Source organism: Neolamprologus brichardi, chromosome 10 (assembly GCF_056152115.1).
Source record: "Neolamprologus brichardi isolate AB-2024 chromosome 10, ASM5615211v1, whole genome shotgun sequence".
Classification (NCBI taxonomy): domain Eukaryota; kingdom Metazoa; phylum Chordata; class Actinopteri; order Cichliformes; family Cichlidae; genus Neolamprologus; species Neolamprologus brichardi.
Window position 1 is genome coordinate 13,672,438 of NC_142113.1, and position 13,036 is coordinate 13,685,473.

Genomic DNA, 13,036 nt, shown 5'->3' on the forward strand with positions numbered 1-13,036 from the left:
CCACCACGACAAGCACCAACCACCTTGCGGACAGAGCTCAGTGCACGACTTTCACCAATGGAGGTGCTGAACATGATCCATTCAGACTCAATGTCCCCAGTCTCCCTCAAAACATTGTCAAAGCTCTCCTGGGACCTCTGCCGGGTGTTGACAGCGCACCCATACTATATGTTTTGGGGCCCCAGGTCTGTCCAGCATCCTCCCCCGCCACCTGATCCAACTCATAACCAGGTGGTGATCAGTTACCAACTCACACCTCCCTTCACCTGAGTGTCCAGAACATATGACTGCAGATCTGATGATACAATTACAAAACTCATCATTGACCTGCGGTTTAGGGTGTCCTGGTGCCATGTGCATTCATGGACAGCTCGTTCAAACATGGTGTTTGTTAAGTCCAGTAACAGAACAGGGCTTCAGATCTGGCAGGCTGTTACATCCAATTATGCCCCGCCAGGTCTCACTGTCATTGCCCACATGAGCATTGTCTCCCACTAAGAGGATGGCGTGCCCAGGTGGAGCATTCTCAAGCGCCTCACCCATGTACTCCAAGAAAGCTGGGTACTCTAAACTGTCATTCGGCACAAAAGCGCAGATGACAGTCAGGACCTGTTCCCTGATCTGAAGGTGTAGTGAACAAACACTCTCATCCACCAGGGTAAAGCTCCAATATACAGGCAGCAAGCCAAGTGGATACTAGTAATGACTATGTGTTGTTTCTATATATACTTCACTACTAAATACATTTTGTATTGTGTCGAATCTAATCTGAATCTCACAGTTCATCAGAACAGTTTTTAGCTCATTTGTCATTCAGAGCTACAGATCTCTCACTTCCCTTAATGCTACTTTATCTCAATGGCTTTGGTGCAGTTCTCATATCAGGAAAGTCATTCTCACACCTCACCTTTTTACTATAATCAGATCACTTAAAACATTTTTTAAATTGTAACACTAATTAACCCTTCAGAACTGCTTTAATTCTTCATGATGCAGGTTTAACAAGGTGCTGGAAACATTTCTCTGAGTTTTTGCTTCATATTAAAATAATAGCACCACACAGTTGCTGCAGGTTTGTCATTCACTCATCCAGATTTCCCTTAAAATGTCCTTTACTGGACTGAAATCCAGACTGTGAAGACCAGCCCATCTGGTACCAACAACCAATTTCAATCACCTTTCGTCCACTATTCTAATGCTCAGTTTGAACTTCAATAGGCTGTCTTCGTGATGTCTACATCGGGGACTCTTCACCATCTTCAAGCAACTTAAAGAAGTCCAGACAATTTTCTTTTCAAGCTCCTTAGACTACAATGACCTGGATGGCTGAGAACCTTCACAGACATCTACATGTTTAAATGCTTTGAGTTGCTGACACGTGATTGGATAATTAGATGATTGTATTAACAATCACTTGAACATGCATACATAAAAAGTGGCTGCTGAAGGTGTGTAGCATGACTTTACTGGAGTATACAGTAGTTGGTTCTATGTTCTCAGATTTTCTTTGTCTCTTAAAGAGACAGTACCAATTCGCTTTTCTCAATTTCAGCCATTTAAAGTTTCAAATAAACTCTTCACTTTTTTTATTTTTGGGTCTGAGCTCTGAACACTTTTTAATCTACATTAGGCTTTAATTTTGGCTGTACTCTTTCTGAGGTTTCAATAAGCCAAAAACCTTTTGGTGTCTTGTAACAGCAGGTGAGTTTTTGTTACACACACGCACGCACGCACACACACACACACACACACACACACACGCACGCACGCACACACACACACACACACACACACACACACACACACACATATCTATATATATATAGATATATATAGGAAATCAATTTTCAGTATTGATTAAAGATATAATATGATGAGATAAGTCCCTCACTTGGAAAGGTTTTACTATTATAATATCAAAATGAATAGAGAATAAATAAATATATGCAACATAACCTATAGCCTACAACAATATTACTAAACTGCAACAGAAGAAAAATGTACATTATACAAAAGAGAGGAAGAGAGAAAGCATTTGTTTTGTCAACAGGTGGCAGAATTTTATCATAAAAATGACGTATGTGCGAAAAAAATATGTACCGAAGAAGAAGGCTTCACTTCCGCGTCAATACAGATGTCGGAAGTCAAAGTTAGTATTTGTTTGTAGTAATGTAGTGCACACAATAAAAGTATACAGAAATCTCTCAAAACCTTATCAAATTTTCAGAAATTCTGTAGATAATGCAAACATCGAAACTTACACACAATAGCTATTTTATTCTATTGAGAGCTCATTTTAGCGTTAAAAACGGGTTCGAGAAAGAGACGTTATGGGGCAATAACATTTTATTTTGAAAACCCTAATCGGAAGTCTCATCTTGTTGTAAGTTGTGTGACTTAACGGTTGAACTAATGTCAGACGTGGAGTTTAGACAGCCAGGCAATGCAGAGCTAATAAAATTTACAAGTCGTAATGACAGATGGTATGGATTACCACTGTGACTCGAGGACTTATAGACTTGTGGATTTTTTTTGACCGTGGAATTACAGAGACGCCTTTGTTCTGAAATGATGGCTTGATATGTTTCTCGTACCTCGGTGATCACAGTCAGAGCCAATCCGTCGACCGCCCGCAGGGAAGCGGCATCACAATAGCTACAAACGTGATTTTGATCTGGCAGAAACCAATTCGCCAAAAGCCCGAAATAATGTCACCCATACCCGTCCTTCCGCTGGTCATCAACTGCTTCATGTCTGTGCTCGGCTGCTTGGCCACACTGAAACTCATTCCGGCTTTCAAAGATCATTTCATATCAGCCAGACTGTACGGAGTGGATCTAAACAAAACATCCAAAAAGGAAGTGTGAGTCGTCTCCCTGTCTGTCCTTTTAGCTACACGGCTTTCAGCTTAATGACATATTCAGTAAAATATGATAATAAATAGTTTTCCTTTTCACTCCCCTTTCTTTACAGTCCAGAGTCTCAAGGAGTCATCAGTGGGACTGTCTTCCTCATCATCCTTTTCTGTTTCATCCCAGTGCCTTTCCTCAGCTGCTTTGTTGGAGATCAGTGCATGGGCTTCCCACATGATGAGGTGAGTACACTGATGTGCAACGACCCCGTGTTTCTTTCCAGTCTGAACCTCACGTCTGACCTTTGTGTGCGTTGTTTTTGCCAGTTTGTACAGCTCATCGGTGCACTTCTGGCCATCTGTTGCATGATCTTCCTTGGTTTTGCCGATGATGTGCTCAACCTCCGGTGGAGACACAAGCTCTTGCTTCCCACCATGGCTTCCTTGCCACTGCTCATGGTCTATTTTACCAACTTTGGCAACACTGTCATTGTGGTGCCCAAACCCTTCAGAGCACTGCTCGGACTACACTTGGATTTGGGTGAGTTGTGTGGTTGTCCGCTGTTCTTTGTCTGGATTCACCGCGTTGAAGTCTTCCTTTAAATGGTGTTTCGTCATTTCTTCTGCAGGCATCCTGTACTATGTCTACATGGGAATGCTTGCTGTATTCTGCACAAACGCCATCAACATCCTAGCAGGCATCAACGGGATCGAATCAGGCCAAGCTCTGTTTATCTCGGGCTCCATCATCATATTTAACCTTCTGGAGCTCAGCGGTATGCGTTTTCGTTTCCCGTCACATGTGCGCAGAAGCTGGACATATTTTGTGTAACATATGGTTCTTTGCGCTTTCTTCTTATTATTAGGAGATTACCGCGATGACCACGTTTTCTCCCTCTACTTCATGATACCGTTCTTCTTCACCACATTAGCGCTTATGTACCACAACTGGTAAGATAAGTCTACCGAACTCGGGAAAGTTAACATATATTTTCTGCAATCAAAAACAAAGAACTATATGTGCAAGTCCCCCTCTAGCATGGTGATTGTAATCTGTTTCGTCACAGGTACCCTTCATCTGTGTTTGTGGGAGATACTTTCTGCTACTTTGCTGGGATGACCTTTGCTGTAGTCGGCATCCTGGGACACTTCAGCAAAACAATGCTGCTGTTCTTCATTCCTCAAGTGGTTAACTTTGTCTACTCCGTACCACAGCTGTTTCACATAATCCCCTGTCCCAGGCACCGGCTCCCGAGGTGACTGCCTGATTATGAACATCATTTATATACGATTATACCCTGTTGATATGTGTATTGCTCAACTTTTTCTTTCTTCCAATGCTCCTTCTAACTAAAGGTTGAACCCAGAAAATGGCAAGCTGGGGATGAGCTACTCTAAATTCAAAACAAAGGACCTCTCTAAGTTAGGCCACCTCATTTTGACGGTAAAGCTTTCCTTTTGCGTATTCTCTGTTTGAGTATTCCCATGCTTTAATAGAAATTCTCCTAAACTAAGCTGTAAATCATGTCAGCTGCTGGTCTTGTCCCATCAGCAGTTCACAACTCAAAGAGGAAAGCACCAAATCCAGACTTTTGATAAGATTAAATGAGGAAATCTTTATGAATATAATTATCTAATTGCTTTGGGCAATGGAGCTGATTGTTTCTGCTCCAATTGCCTCGCGCTGTCAGCGCCCGTTATTAAAACCCAGACGCATTATTTGGTTGTGACGCAGAACACATTTTCTCATACACTGTATGACAGAGTCCCGTAAAATACTCACTGCACTGACTGCTCCCATTAAAAAAAATAACAGGGTAAATAGCAGCCAGGTGCTGCTGATCAAATACGCTTGATTAATTGTTCATCATCAAGTGTGAGCGCCTCTATAAAAGCAGACGTGTTGGCAGTTTGCTGGTGTGAAGCATTCAGATGCTTGTTAACAAAACGCCAATGAGAGAAAGATATAAGCATTAATGGCAGAGAAGCAATTGTTGCTGCCCATCAGTCTGAGATGGGCTATAAAGTCATTTCCAAACAATTGAAGTCCATCATTCTACAGTTACAGTCTTCTCACGAGTTCCAACAGATTCAATCCGTGATCACATAATACAGTTTTCAGAGAAATAAAAACAAAAAAAACAGCAATATGGCCAAATATGGCTGTGCATGATATCCCTCCAAGTGTCACGTATGGTAATGGTGAAGTCATTCAGTCAGCCACGAATGCCTCTCTATACCAAAGTGTACTAGAGCCAAATGTGAGGCCACGTTTAGCTGTCTGTTCTGTTGCATGACCCAAATGATCCCAAGAACAGCAGCAAATCTAAACTAGAAAAAAAAAGATAAAGCAACAAGCAATAAGAGTGGGCCAGAATTCTTCTACATTAATGTGACTGACTGATAAAGCCATACAGAAAACAATTGAAAGTAGTTCTACGATGTAATGAATCACAGGGAGCACTTAGTGTTTCACAGCACTGCATACAGGTTGTACTGCACATCGCAGCACACCTAGATCTGGCACATAATAATTGTGCCCATGGGACAGGTTACATGCAACATAAAAAAATGACAATGAACCACATGTATCAACCTGAAAATCAGATTAATTAATTCAATACATTAATTTGCTTAATTTAAAAAATTGGAGAAGTTGATAATAACTCACAAGTTTGGATATCATGTATGAACGCGCACACACACACACAGCTGAGGCAGACCACTAGCATGCGCCGGGCTGTGTTTACTGGCTGATAACAATAATACCTTTAATCCTCAACAGGTGGCAGAGTTATTAAAGCTGCTCGAGGTGCGCAGAGGCCATGAGGGGGATGGTGATTTTATCGAGTGCAACAACATGACCTTAATAAACCTGGTGCTGAAAGTCCTCGGACCCGTCCACGAGAGAACTCTCACAGTCATCATGCTCGTCATACAGGTATGACAGAGCACCTGCAGTATCCACATATGCCTGAATATTGTCAGCCATAAAATGTTTGACTCGCCTCTCATTTCTGCGTCTCGCTCAGGTGATGGGCAGCGCAGTGGCTTTTGGGATCCGTTATCACCTCGTCCGTCTCTTCTATGACGTCTAGATTACCGGGACTGAGGACGGAGTGCTGACTGAGGAAAATATGATACTGCTGTGGAACTATTTTACAGGCTCACTGTTCATTTGCCTTTTAATAGTTTCCACTACCTCACTGACATTTTTCGTATTCAGACTCTTTCTGCAGTAAAGACCCAGAGCAAGGGTTAAAGCTTTATTTAACTTCACCACAACATTTTCATACATATGTACAAGCAGAACGGCTAATGGTTTGATGCCAACAGTAGCGCTCTCCTGGGATTCAGTCATTACAGTCAGGGAAATGTAACTGGGTCTTAATCGCCCCACGTGTTCACCCTGAAAGTATATTTTTATACTTGGTTTTTAAAAAGAAAGTCTGTCAAGTTTTGATCTTCGGTGTAGCAGACATCGCTGACTTGCAAACGTAGAAATCCTCTAAAAACTGGTCAAATATTCACATGTTCACATACTGCTTTAATCTGCTGTTGAGAGAAAATGTGCCTACTTACACTTTAATGCAGTTATGGTAGGAATATTAAACTCATTTAGTGCTTCTTGGTTGTTTCTTTTCCCTCTCAACAAAAGTCGCAACAACAAAATGATTGTTGTGAAGAACAGCAGTGAAATATCAAAGGAGTGTAGTCATCAATAAAGTGTGAGGAGATTGTGGAAAAAGCACATCCCGATTAAAGATAACTGATCGTCTTTGCTTTTCTTTCATCAAATATATAGCCGTGTTGTTTAGGACTGAGCATCATCCCAACGGTTTCAGAAAGAGCATCAACGTGAAGTCAACTGGCACTGGACTTTTTTATTTAGGAATGTAATTACAAGTGCAAAACTGTTTACTGAGATTGAAGGCACAGATTATCAAATAAAAACTGGAAAAATGATGATGTAAGATTGGATTGTGTTGTATTAATACTTGGGAGAAAGTGTGCTAAATTATAGTGCTTAAAGTGCTTCCATTATAGTTCAGAAATGGGACAAAGTCACAATTTTTGTGGTTTTACCTCTCTCATGCTGGATTGTAACACAAGCAATCAATATACAATTGAAGTGCAGACATTTTACCAAAAATTTAGCATTACCTGTTTACCCATTGTATACAAATAGCTGACAGGGAGGACATGCAGAGGGTTGGTGAGACAGAAGAGAGTGTTAGGGTTAGATTGAGGCAGGTGATCCGCTGTGGCGACGCCTAACGGGAACAGATTGTGGGTTGTTTGACATGGAAGACCCAAAGAGTCACTCACCTCAAAACAGAACATTTTGTGCTTTATTAATGAATTGTGCAATGAAATGTGCGCTAGTAAAATCTTTTACCAAATACTTTTTCATAATCTTTAGTTAGACATCACTAAACTTATGATTAAAGCACAAAATACTTTGATTTTGATGTGTGGATTTCTTCTGGTCTTCCATAATTGTAAGCGTGTAGTAAGGTGATATTTTGCCTTTAAAATGTACACAGTGTCCAGTAGCATAAAATAAAATGATAGGAGCATAAATGCCTAAAAATGAAGATTTATTGTAAATATCTTCCCAAGGCCGTTTCAATTGTTAACTGTAAATACAAAAAGGAACTATTTAACTAAACTTTGTTTCAAGGGGAACGTCAGTGTTGTTGCACAGCCCGCGTTTGTGGACGGAAAAAGAACAGGTCCGATGAATACGAGCTCTCTTTTAACGCTGTCGTGAAGCTTATAACAATTTATTCTTTTAGCTTATTAAACAGTTCTCTGCTGGTGTTTCAGCAGCACCGTGGAGACGGTTTAATGTAAGCTAGCAGCTTAGTTGCTGGGCGGTCAGGTGATGGTCAAACAGCGTTTGCGACTTCGGTCCTGGAGCGAAACGTCTGACATTTAGTCCAGTCGTGACTCGGAGAGATGCCTCCTAACAAGCGAATGCAGAAGAAAGCACTCAAGCTGGAGTGTGAGTGGGGTTCATGCCAGGAATCATTTAATCGGATGGAAAACTTTTGCAAGCATGTGGAGGGTCATCTAAGTGCTTTGGAAGAGGAGGAGGAGGAAGAAGAAACAGAGGGTGAGGTGAAACGCAGCTTCGTGTACGTGTGGCACCTCCATAGCTGAGGTGTTTGTTTTGGAGATGTAGCGTGAGGAGCTGGACAGGAACGTGTTTTAATGATTTGGTTCAATAGGCCTTAACCAATGTGTCCTCACTTACTGCACGTCTAGACCACCACTAGAAATGACGAGAGCTTTTACCCATCAGCTGCTTATTCATAACATTTGGCCACTAGATATTGAATTGAATTAATTTACTTAACTTTGCTGACATCCAAAGTCCTGATGATAAACAAGGCATTCAGATCAATAAGTCATACTGATCCTTTGCCCAAAATGATGATTCCTCCTAATCTAGTCTCTTTTACTTTTTGTGCAAAGGGGAGAGAAGCTGTCTGTGGAGAGACTGTGGTTTTTGCTCCGTGGAGGGATCTGAAGAGTTGCGGCGACACGTGTTCTTTCACTGTTATCACACTAAACTAAAGCAGCTGGGTCAGCAGGTTCTCAGTGCCCATCCAAAAATCGGCAACTGCTCCATCGCCTACCACAATCGCAACATCATCCCTGAAATCCCAGATAATTTTGTCTGCCTTTGGGAGGAATGTGAAGTAAGTTTGCTGTATCTGCTGCTGGTGAAAGACGAGAGTAGCAGATACATTGAGCATTGATGGAGCTTTCCCAAATCTTATGGTGTCAGTTCTATAGACACTAATGCTACTTCATAACGTGAGAGGTCTAGGGTTTTGAACCGAAGCCTGAAAACAAGCTGGCTATTCTTTCCACTGTTCACTCCAGAGAACATGACGTCCATGTTTTCCAAAAATAATTGCAAATGTTAATTCGTCTGACATCAGAAAAGGTCTCCGCTTTGCTTCACTCGATTATAAAGACAGCAGTGTTTTGGATTATGTTCATAAATGGCTTTTTCTTTGCATGACAAAGCTTTAACCTGCTTTTGTGGATGGCACTGTGAACTGTGTTCAGACCGTGATCTCTGTTAGTGTTCCTGAACCCAGTATTTCTGAGTTTTTAAATGATCTGTGTAGAAGAGTTAAACTAATAATACATGTGGCTCTGTAACTCTCTTAATGCACATCTGTTAAAGCAACCACCGTATGAAAACCCTGAGTGGTTTTATCGCCATGTGGAAATGCACAGCCTGTGCATAGAGATACCTACAGGAGACTGTGAAATCCCGATACGCTGTGGATGGAAAGGTACGCTTACAGTGTTTGGTTTTTTTCAACTGTAAATGTTAGTTAAGTGAAGATTGTACAGCTGTACATTTTCAGTGTCGAGCTGAGGATTTCAGACGTTTGAATCCAGGTTTTGTGCCTGTCATTTTCAGACTGTGAAGCGACTGCTAAAGGTCGTCCTAAGCTGCGAGAGCACCTGCGCAGCCACACTCAGGAAAAGGTGGTGGCATGTCCCGGCTGTGGGGGGATGTATGCCAACAATACAAAGCTGTTTGACCACATCATACGACAGAGCGCCATGGAAGGTATATTCTGTCAGATTTATGAAATGAAGATTAGTAATGTTATAAAAACCTTTAATAATCTAACAATCTGTGTCGTGTCACATAGGTCAGAGGTTCCAGTGCTCACACTGCTCCAAACGTTTTGCAACAGAAAGACTTTTGAGGGACCACATGAGGACCCATGGTCAGTTATGCTTCATTGTGCTTTTTTTTTTTACACATGAGCTTATGCCATGATGAGGTGTCCATCCATACACAATTCACAAAAATCAATACTCCTGGAGTATGAAGCAAATCTGTTCCATACTCTTGGAGGTGAAACTTTCACACATTGTTCATCTACCAGGTCTTCACTCAGATTGTGTTTCAGACTAAGACTTTATTTCTGCATGTCACACATTACAATAACCCGGGAATTGTGATGGACTGTGAGCCAGATGAGTTAATCACCATCTTTCTGGATCTTTTCTGCTTCATAGTGAGAGCATCTAGTTTTAAAATGAAGCATTTCACAACTATTTCTTGGCTTCACGCAACCAAAAATAAAAATAGTCCTTCACAGTGTCTATTTTTGATCTGCCGAGCATGTGATGCACTTTGTTGTGAGTGAGTGAAGAAATCCTGTTGCCAACAAACAACTCTGTAGTCTTAATATAGACAAATTTAATTCCCCCCACTGCTTTATTGGGACAGTGAGCCACTACAAATGCCCATTATGTGACATGACGTGCCCGTCGCCCTCTTCACTGCGCAACCATATCAAGTTCCGCCACAGCAACGAGAAGCCATACAGCTGTGACTACTGCGAGTACAGGTACCCAAGCCCCTGAAACTTCACCAATTTAAGTCAGGATTAAGTTGTTAAACAGACAATGACATTTGCTCCCACTGTTTTTATAAAAACAAACAAACTCACAGCTGTAAGAATCTGGTCGACTTGCGCAAACATCTGGACACCCACAGCAGCGAGTCAGCCTTCCACTGTGACGTCCCTGGCTGTGGCTTTACATCTCGAGCCGCTTGCACCATGAAGATTCACCACAAAAGAGAGCACGAGGTGATCTTTGAAGTGTTTGTTTAAACTTGCGTTCAAGTAGGGATGTTTGATGTTTTCATTGATGATTGTGTTTTATTTCCATAACCAGGGGAGTTTTGTAGCTCGCTACAAGTGCCATGTGTGCGGCCAGTGTTTCACCAGGGGCAACAACCTCACTGTCCATCTGCACAAAAAGCACCAATTTAAGTGGCCGTCCGGACACCCCAGGTTCAGGTGAGTGTTGCAGTGAAGCAGCTGCAGTAATAGCTATTGCAACGCTTGAATTTTTATTCGCTCTTGACAGGTACAAGGAGCACGAGGATGGTTTCTTGCGTCTGCAGCTGATTCGCTACGAGAGCGTGGAGCTGACCGAGCAGTTGATGCGAGAAAGACAAAACAGGCAAGCGGAGGAGGACGGCGGCAGTGAGCCGACGGAAGGTCAGGAGCTGCAGGAAGGAGCAGCTCCTGCAGAGGTGCAGGTGGAATTGAAAGGGGTGCTGCTGGAAGAGCAGAGGATCGACGAGCCGGGCTCGACTGTCGGCGCTGAAGAAGGCGGACAGGAAGAGGGCATGCTGTATGTCCTCACTGGAGGACTGTCACAGGCAGGAGAGGAGTCGGTAATGCTGCAGCTCCAGGATGCTGCTCAGCAACAGGAGATGGAGGTGCTTTGACTTGATGCACATCCTGAGCAGGCACAAAGTACACAGTCACACTCTTCTTGGAATTCATGAACTTCTACAAAAACCTGGCGTGGATTTGAACAGAAAACGAACTGCTTTACTTAAATTATAACATCTGAATTAAGGAACACGTACTGTTATGATTCATGTTGAATATAAGCCTATATTAGGCAAGTAAACTGTTTCTTTATGTGTTTATTTGCTAATGTGTAGCATCTTAATTTTAAACTGTTTTCAGTTAGATGTTCGTGTCTCGTGCTGTAAAATCTGTGGAGACAGCTGAAGGCTAATGTTGCACTGCCTGCTGGGTTCTCTATCAATCAAATTCAGAGATACATCAGCTGAAACCTTTAAAGGTTAAGAACATGAGTCACGGGACGTCGTGTTGTCATTAATATTCAACAGAATCTGTAGATTAAAGCTAAGAGGGGTCACCTTATCATCTCGCAGAGTGTGTACCTTTCCCAGTTAAACTTGAATAAACAAGTGAAACCTTTTTGTCTATTTTTTTTATGTTTTGTAATATCATCAATCATCTGTTTTGGCTCCACCTGCTAAATCTAACTGCACTCCTGCAGCTCTGTTACTGATATACACGGCTGTATAATTGACATCTCAATTGTCTAAAATGTCTTGACTGAACTCAACTGAGCTGTAAATCTAAACGTTGTCTCTGTAGTATTGTTAACATCCACATTCACCACCCACATCATTAGTTACACCTTGTTGGTACCAGGTTGGACCCCCTTCTGCCTGCACAGCTGCCTTAATTATTTGTCGCTTAGATTCCACAAGCAGAAACATCTCTCTGAGAGTTTGACATGATAGCATCACACAGTCATCGCACATTCGTGATGTGAATCTCCCGTCCTGCCACATCTCAAAAGAGTTATATTGGCTTGAGATCTGGTGACTTAAGGGCATGTTCAAGAAACCAATTTGAGATGACTTAAGCTTTGTGACATGATGCGTTACAGTGGAAATCCAGGCTCATCAGACCAGGCGTTGCCTTTTCAATCTTTTGTTATTCAATCTTGGTGAGCCTGTGAAATTTTAGCTTGCTTTTCTCGTTCTTAGGAGACAGGAGTGGCGCTCAGAGTGTGGTCTTTTGCTGCTGCAGCCCATCTGCTTCATGGATGGTCATGTTGTGCATTCAGAGATACTCTTTTGCATACCTTGGTTATAATAAAGTTACATTTTTTCAGCCAGAGAAATACTGTTCTCTGGATATTTTCTCTTTCAAACCATTTTCTGTAAACTCTAGAAAGGGTTAAACTCATACCAGCCCGTCTGGCACCAACAACCATGCTATGTTCAAAGTCACTTAAATCATCTTTCCTTTGCTTGAACTTCAGCAGGTTGTTTTCAAGCAACAAGGCCAACATTAGGCTTGTTTTCTGCTTTCCTCATACAAGAAAGACAAAAAAACCCCAGAAAACAATTACAATTTTTCATGCTGACCTAAACAAAGTTCTTCTATATTTCTCTCAATATATTCTATATAATTATATATATTTAATATATTTTAGTTAATCCACCTAATGTGAATGATGTGCATTGGATAAAGCGTCTGTGTTTAAGGTACAAGTACCTCTGTTATCCATCACTCTTCTCATCAATTTGGAGTCGGTCATTTTTTCATCCCTCTTCTGCTTTAAACTTATAAAAACCTTCGATCAGGTGTCAAAGTCGTGACACAGCTTTGCTCAAGTGGAGTCCCAGGATAATAAACAGTGCACAGCATTAGCTGTTTGTAGAAGATTAGGCAGCACACAGAGCTTAGTTGAAGCGTTACTTAAACTCTCTCTCGCTGCTTCCTCTTCCGCCAGTGAGTGAACTCGGTTCTCCTGGGACTGATTCTAATGGCTTCATAGTCTAGTGATGGCGTA

The 13,036-nt window shown here is 41.8% G+C and overlaps 2 protein-coding genes across 2 annotated transcripts; both read left to right on the forward strand.

Moving 5' to 3' along the window:
• The first annotated feature begins 2,360 nt into the window (after positions 1-2,360).
• dpagt1 (dolichyl-phosphate (UDP-N-acetylglucosamine) N-acetylglucosaminephosphotransferase 1 (GlcNAc-1-P transferase)) lies at positions 2,361-7,252 on the forward strand. The gene is made up of 9 exons (XM_006802216.3): positions 2,361-2,863; positions 2,974-3,094; positions 3,179-3,392; positions 3,481-3,627; positions 3,718-3,802; positions 3,919-4,107; positions 4,208-4,295; positions 5,637-5,792; positions 5,884-7,252. The coding sequence occupies exons 1-9, from the start codon at positions 2,709-2,711 to the stop codon at positions 5,947-5,949; spliced, it is 1,221 nt and encodes a 406-aa protein (XP_006802279.1). The 5' UTR covers positions 2,361-2,708; the 3' UTR covers positions 5,950-7,252.
• Positions 7,253-7,556: 304 nt separating this feature from the next.
• On the forward strand, positions 7,557-11,643 carry hinfp (histone H4 transcription factor). Its single transcript, XM_006802217.3, has 9 exons — positions 7,557-7,970; positions 8,333-8,559; positions 9,057-9,168; positions 9,300-9,452; positions 9,538-9,615; positions 10,125-10,245; positions 10,350-10,488; positions 10,577-10,701; positions 10,772-11,643. Exons 1-9 carry the CDS (start codon positions 7,814-7,816, stop codon positions 11,136-11,138), a joined length of 1,479 nt encoding a protein of 492 aa, XP_006802280.1. The 5' UTR covers positions 7,557-7,813; the 3' UTR covers positions 11,139-11,643.
• The last annotated feature ends 1,393 nt before the right edge of the window (positions 11,644-13,036 follow it).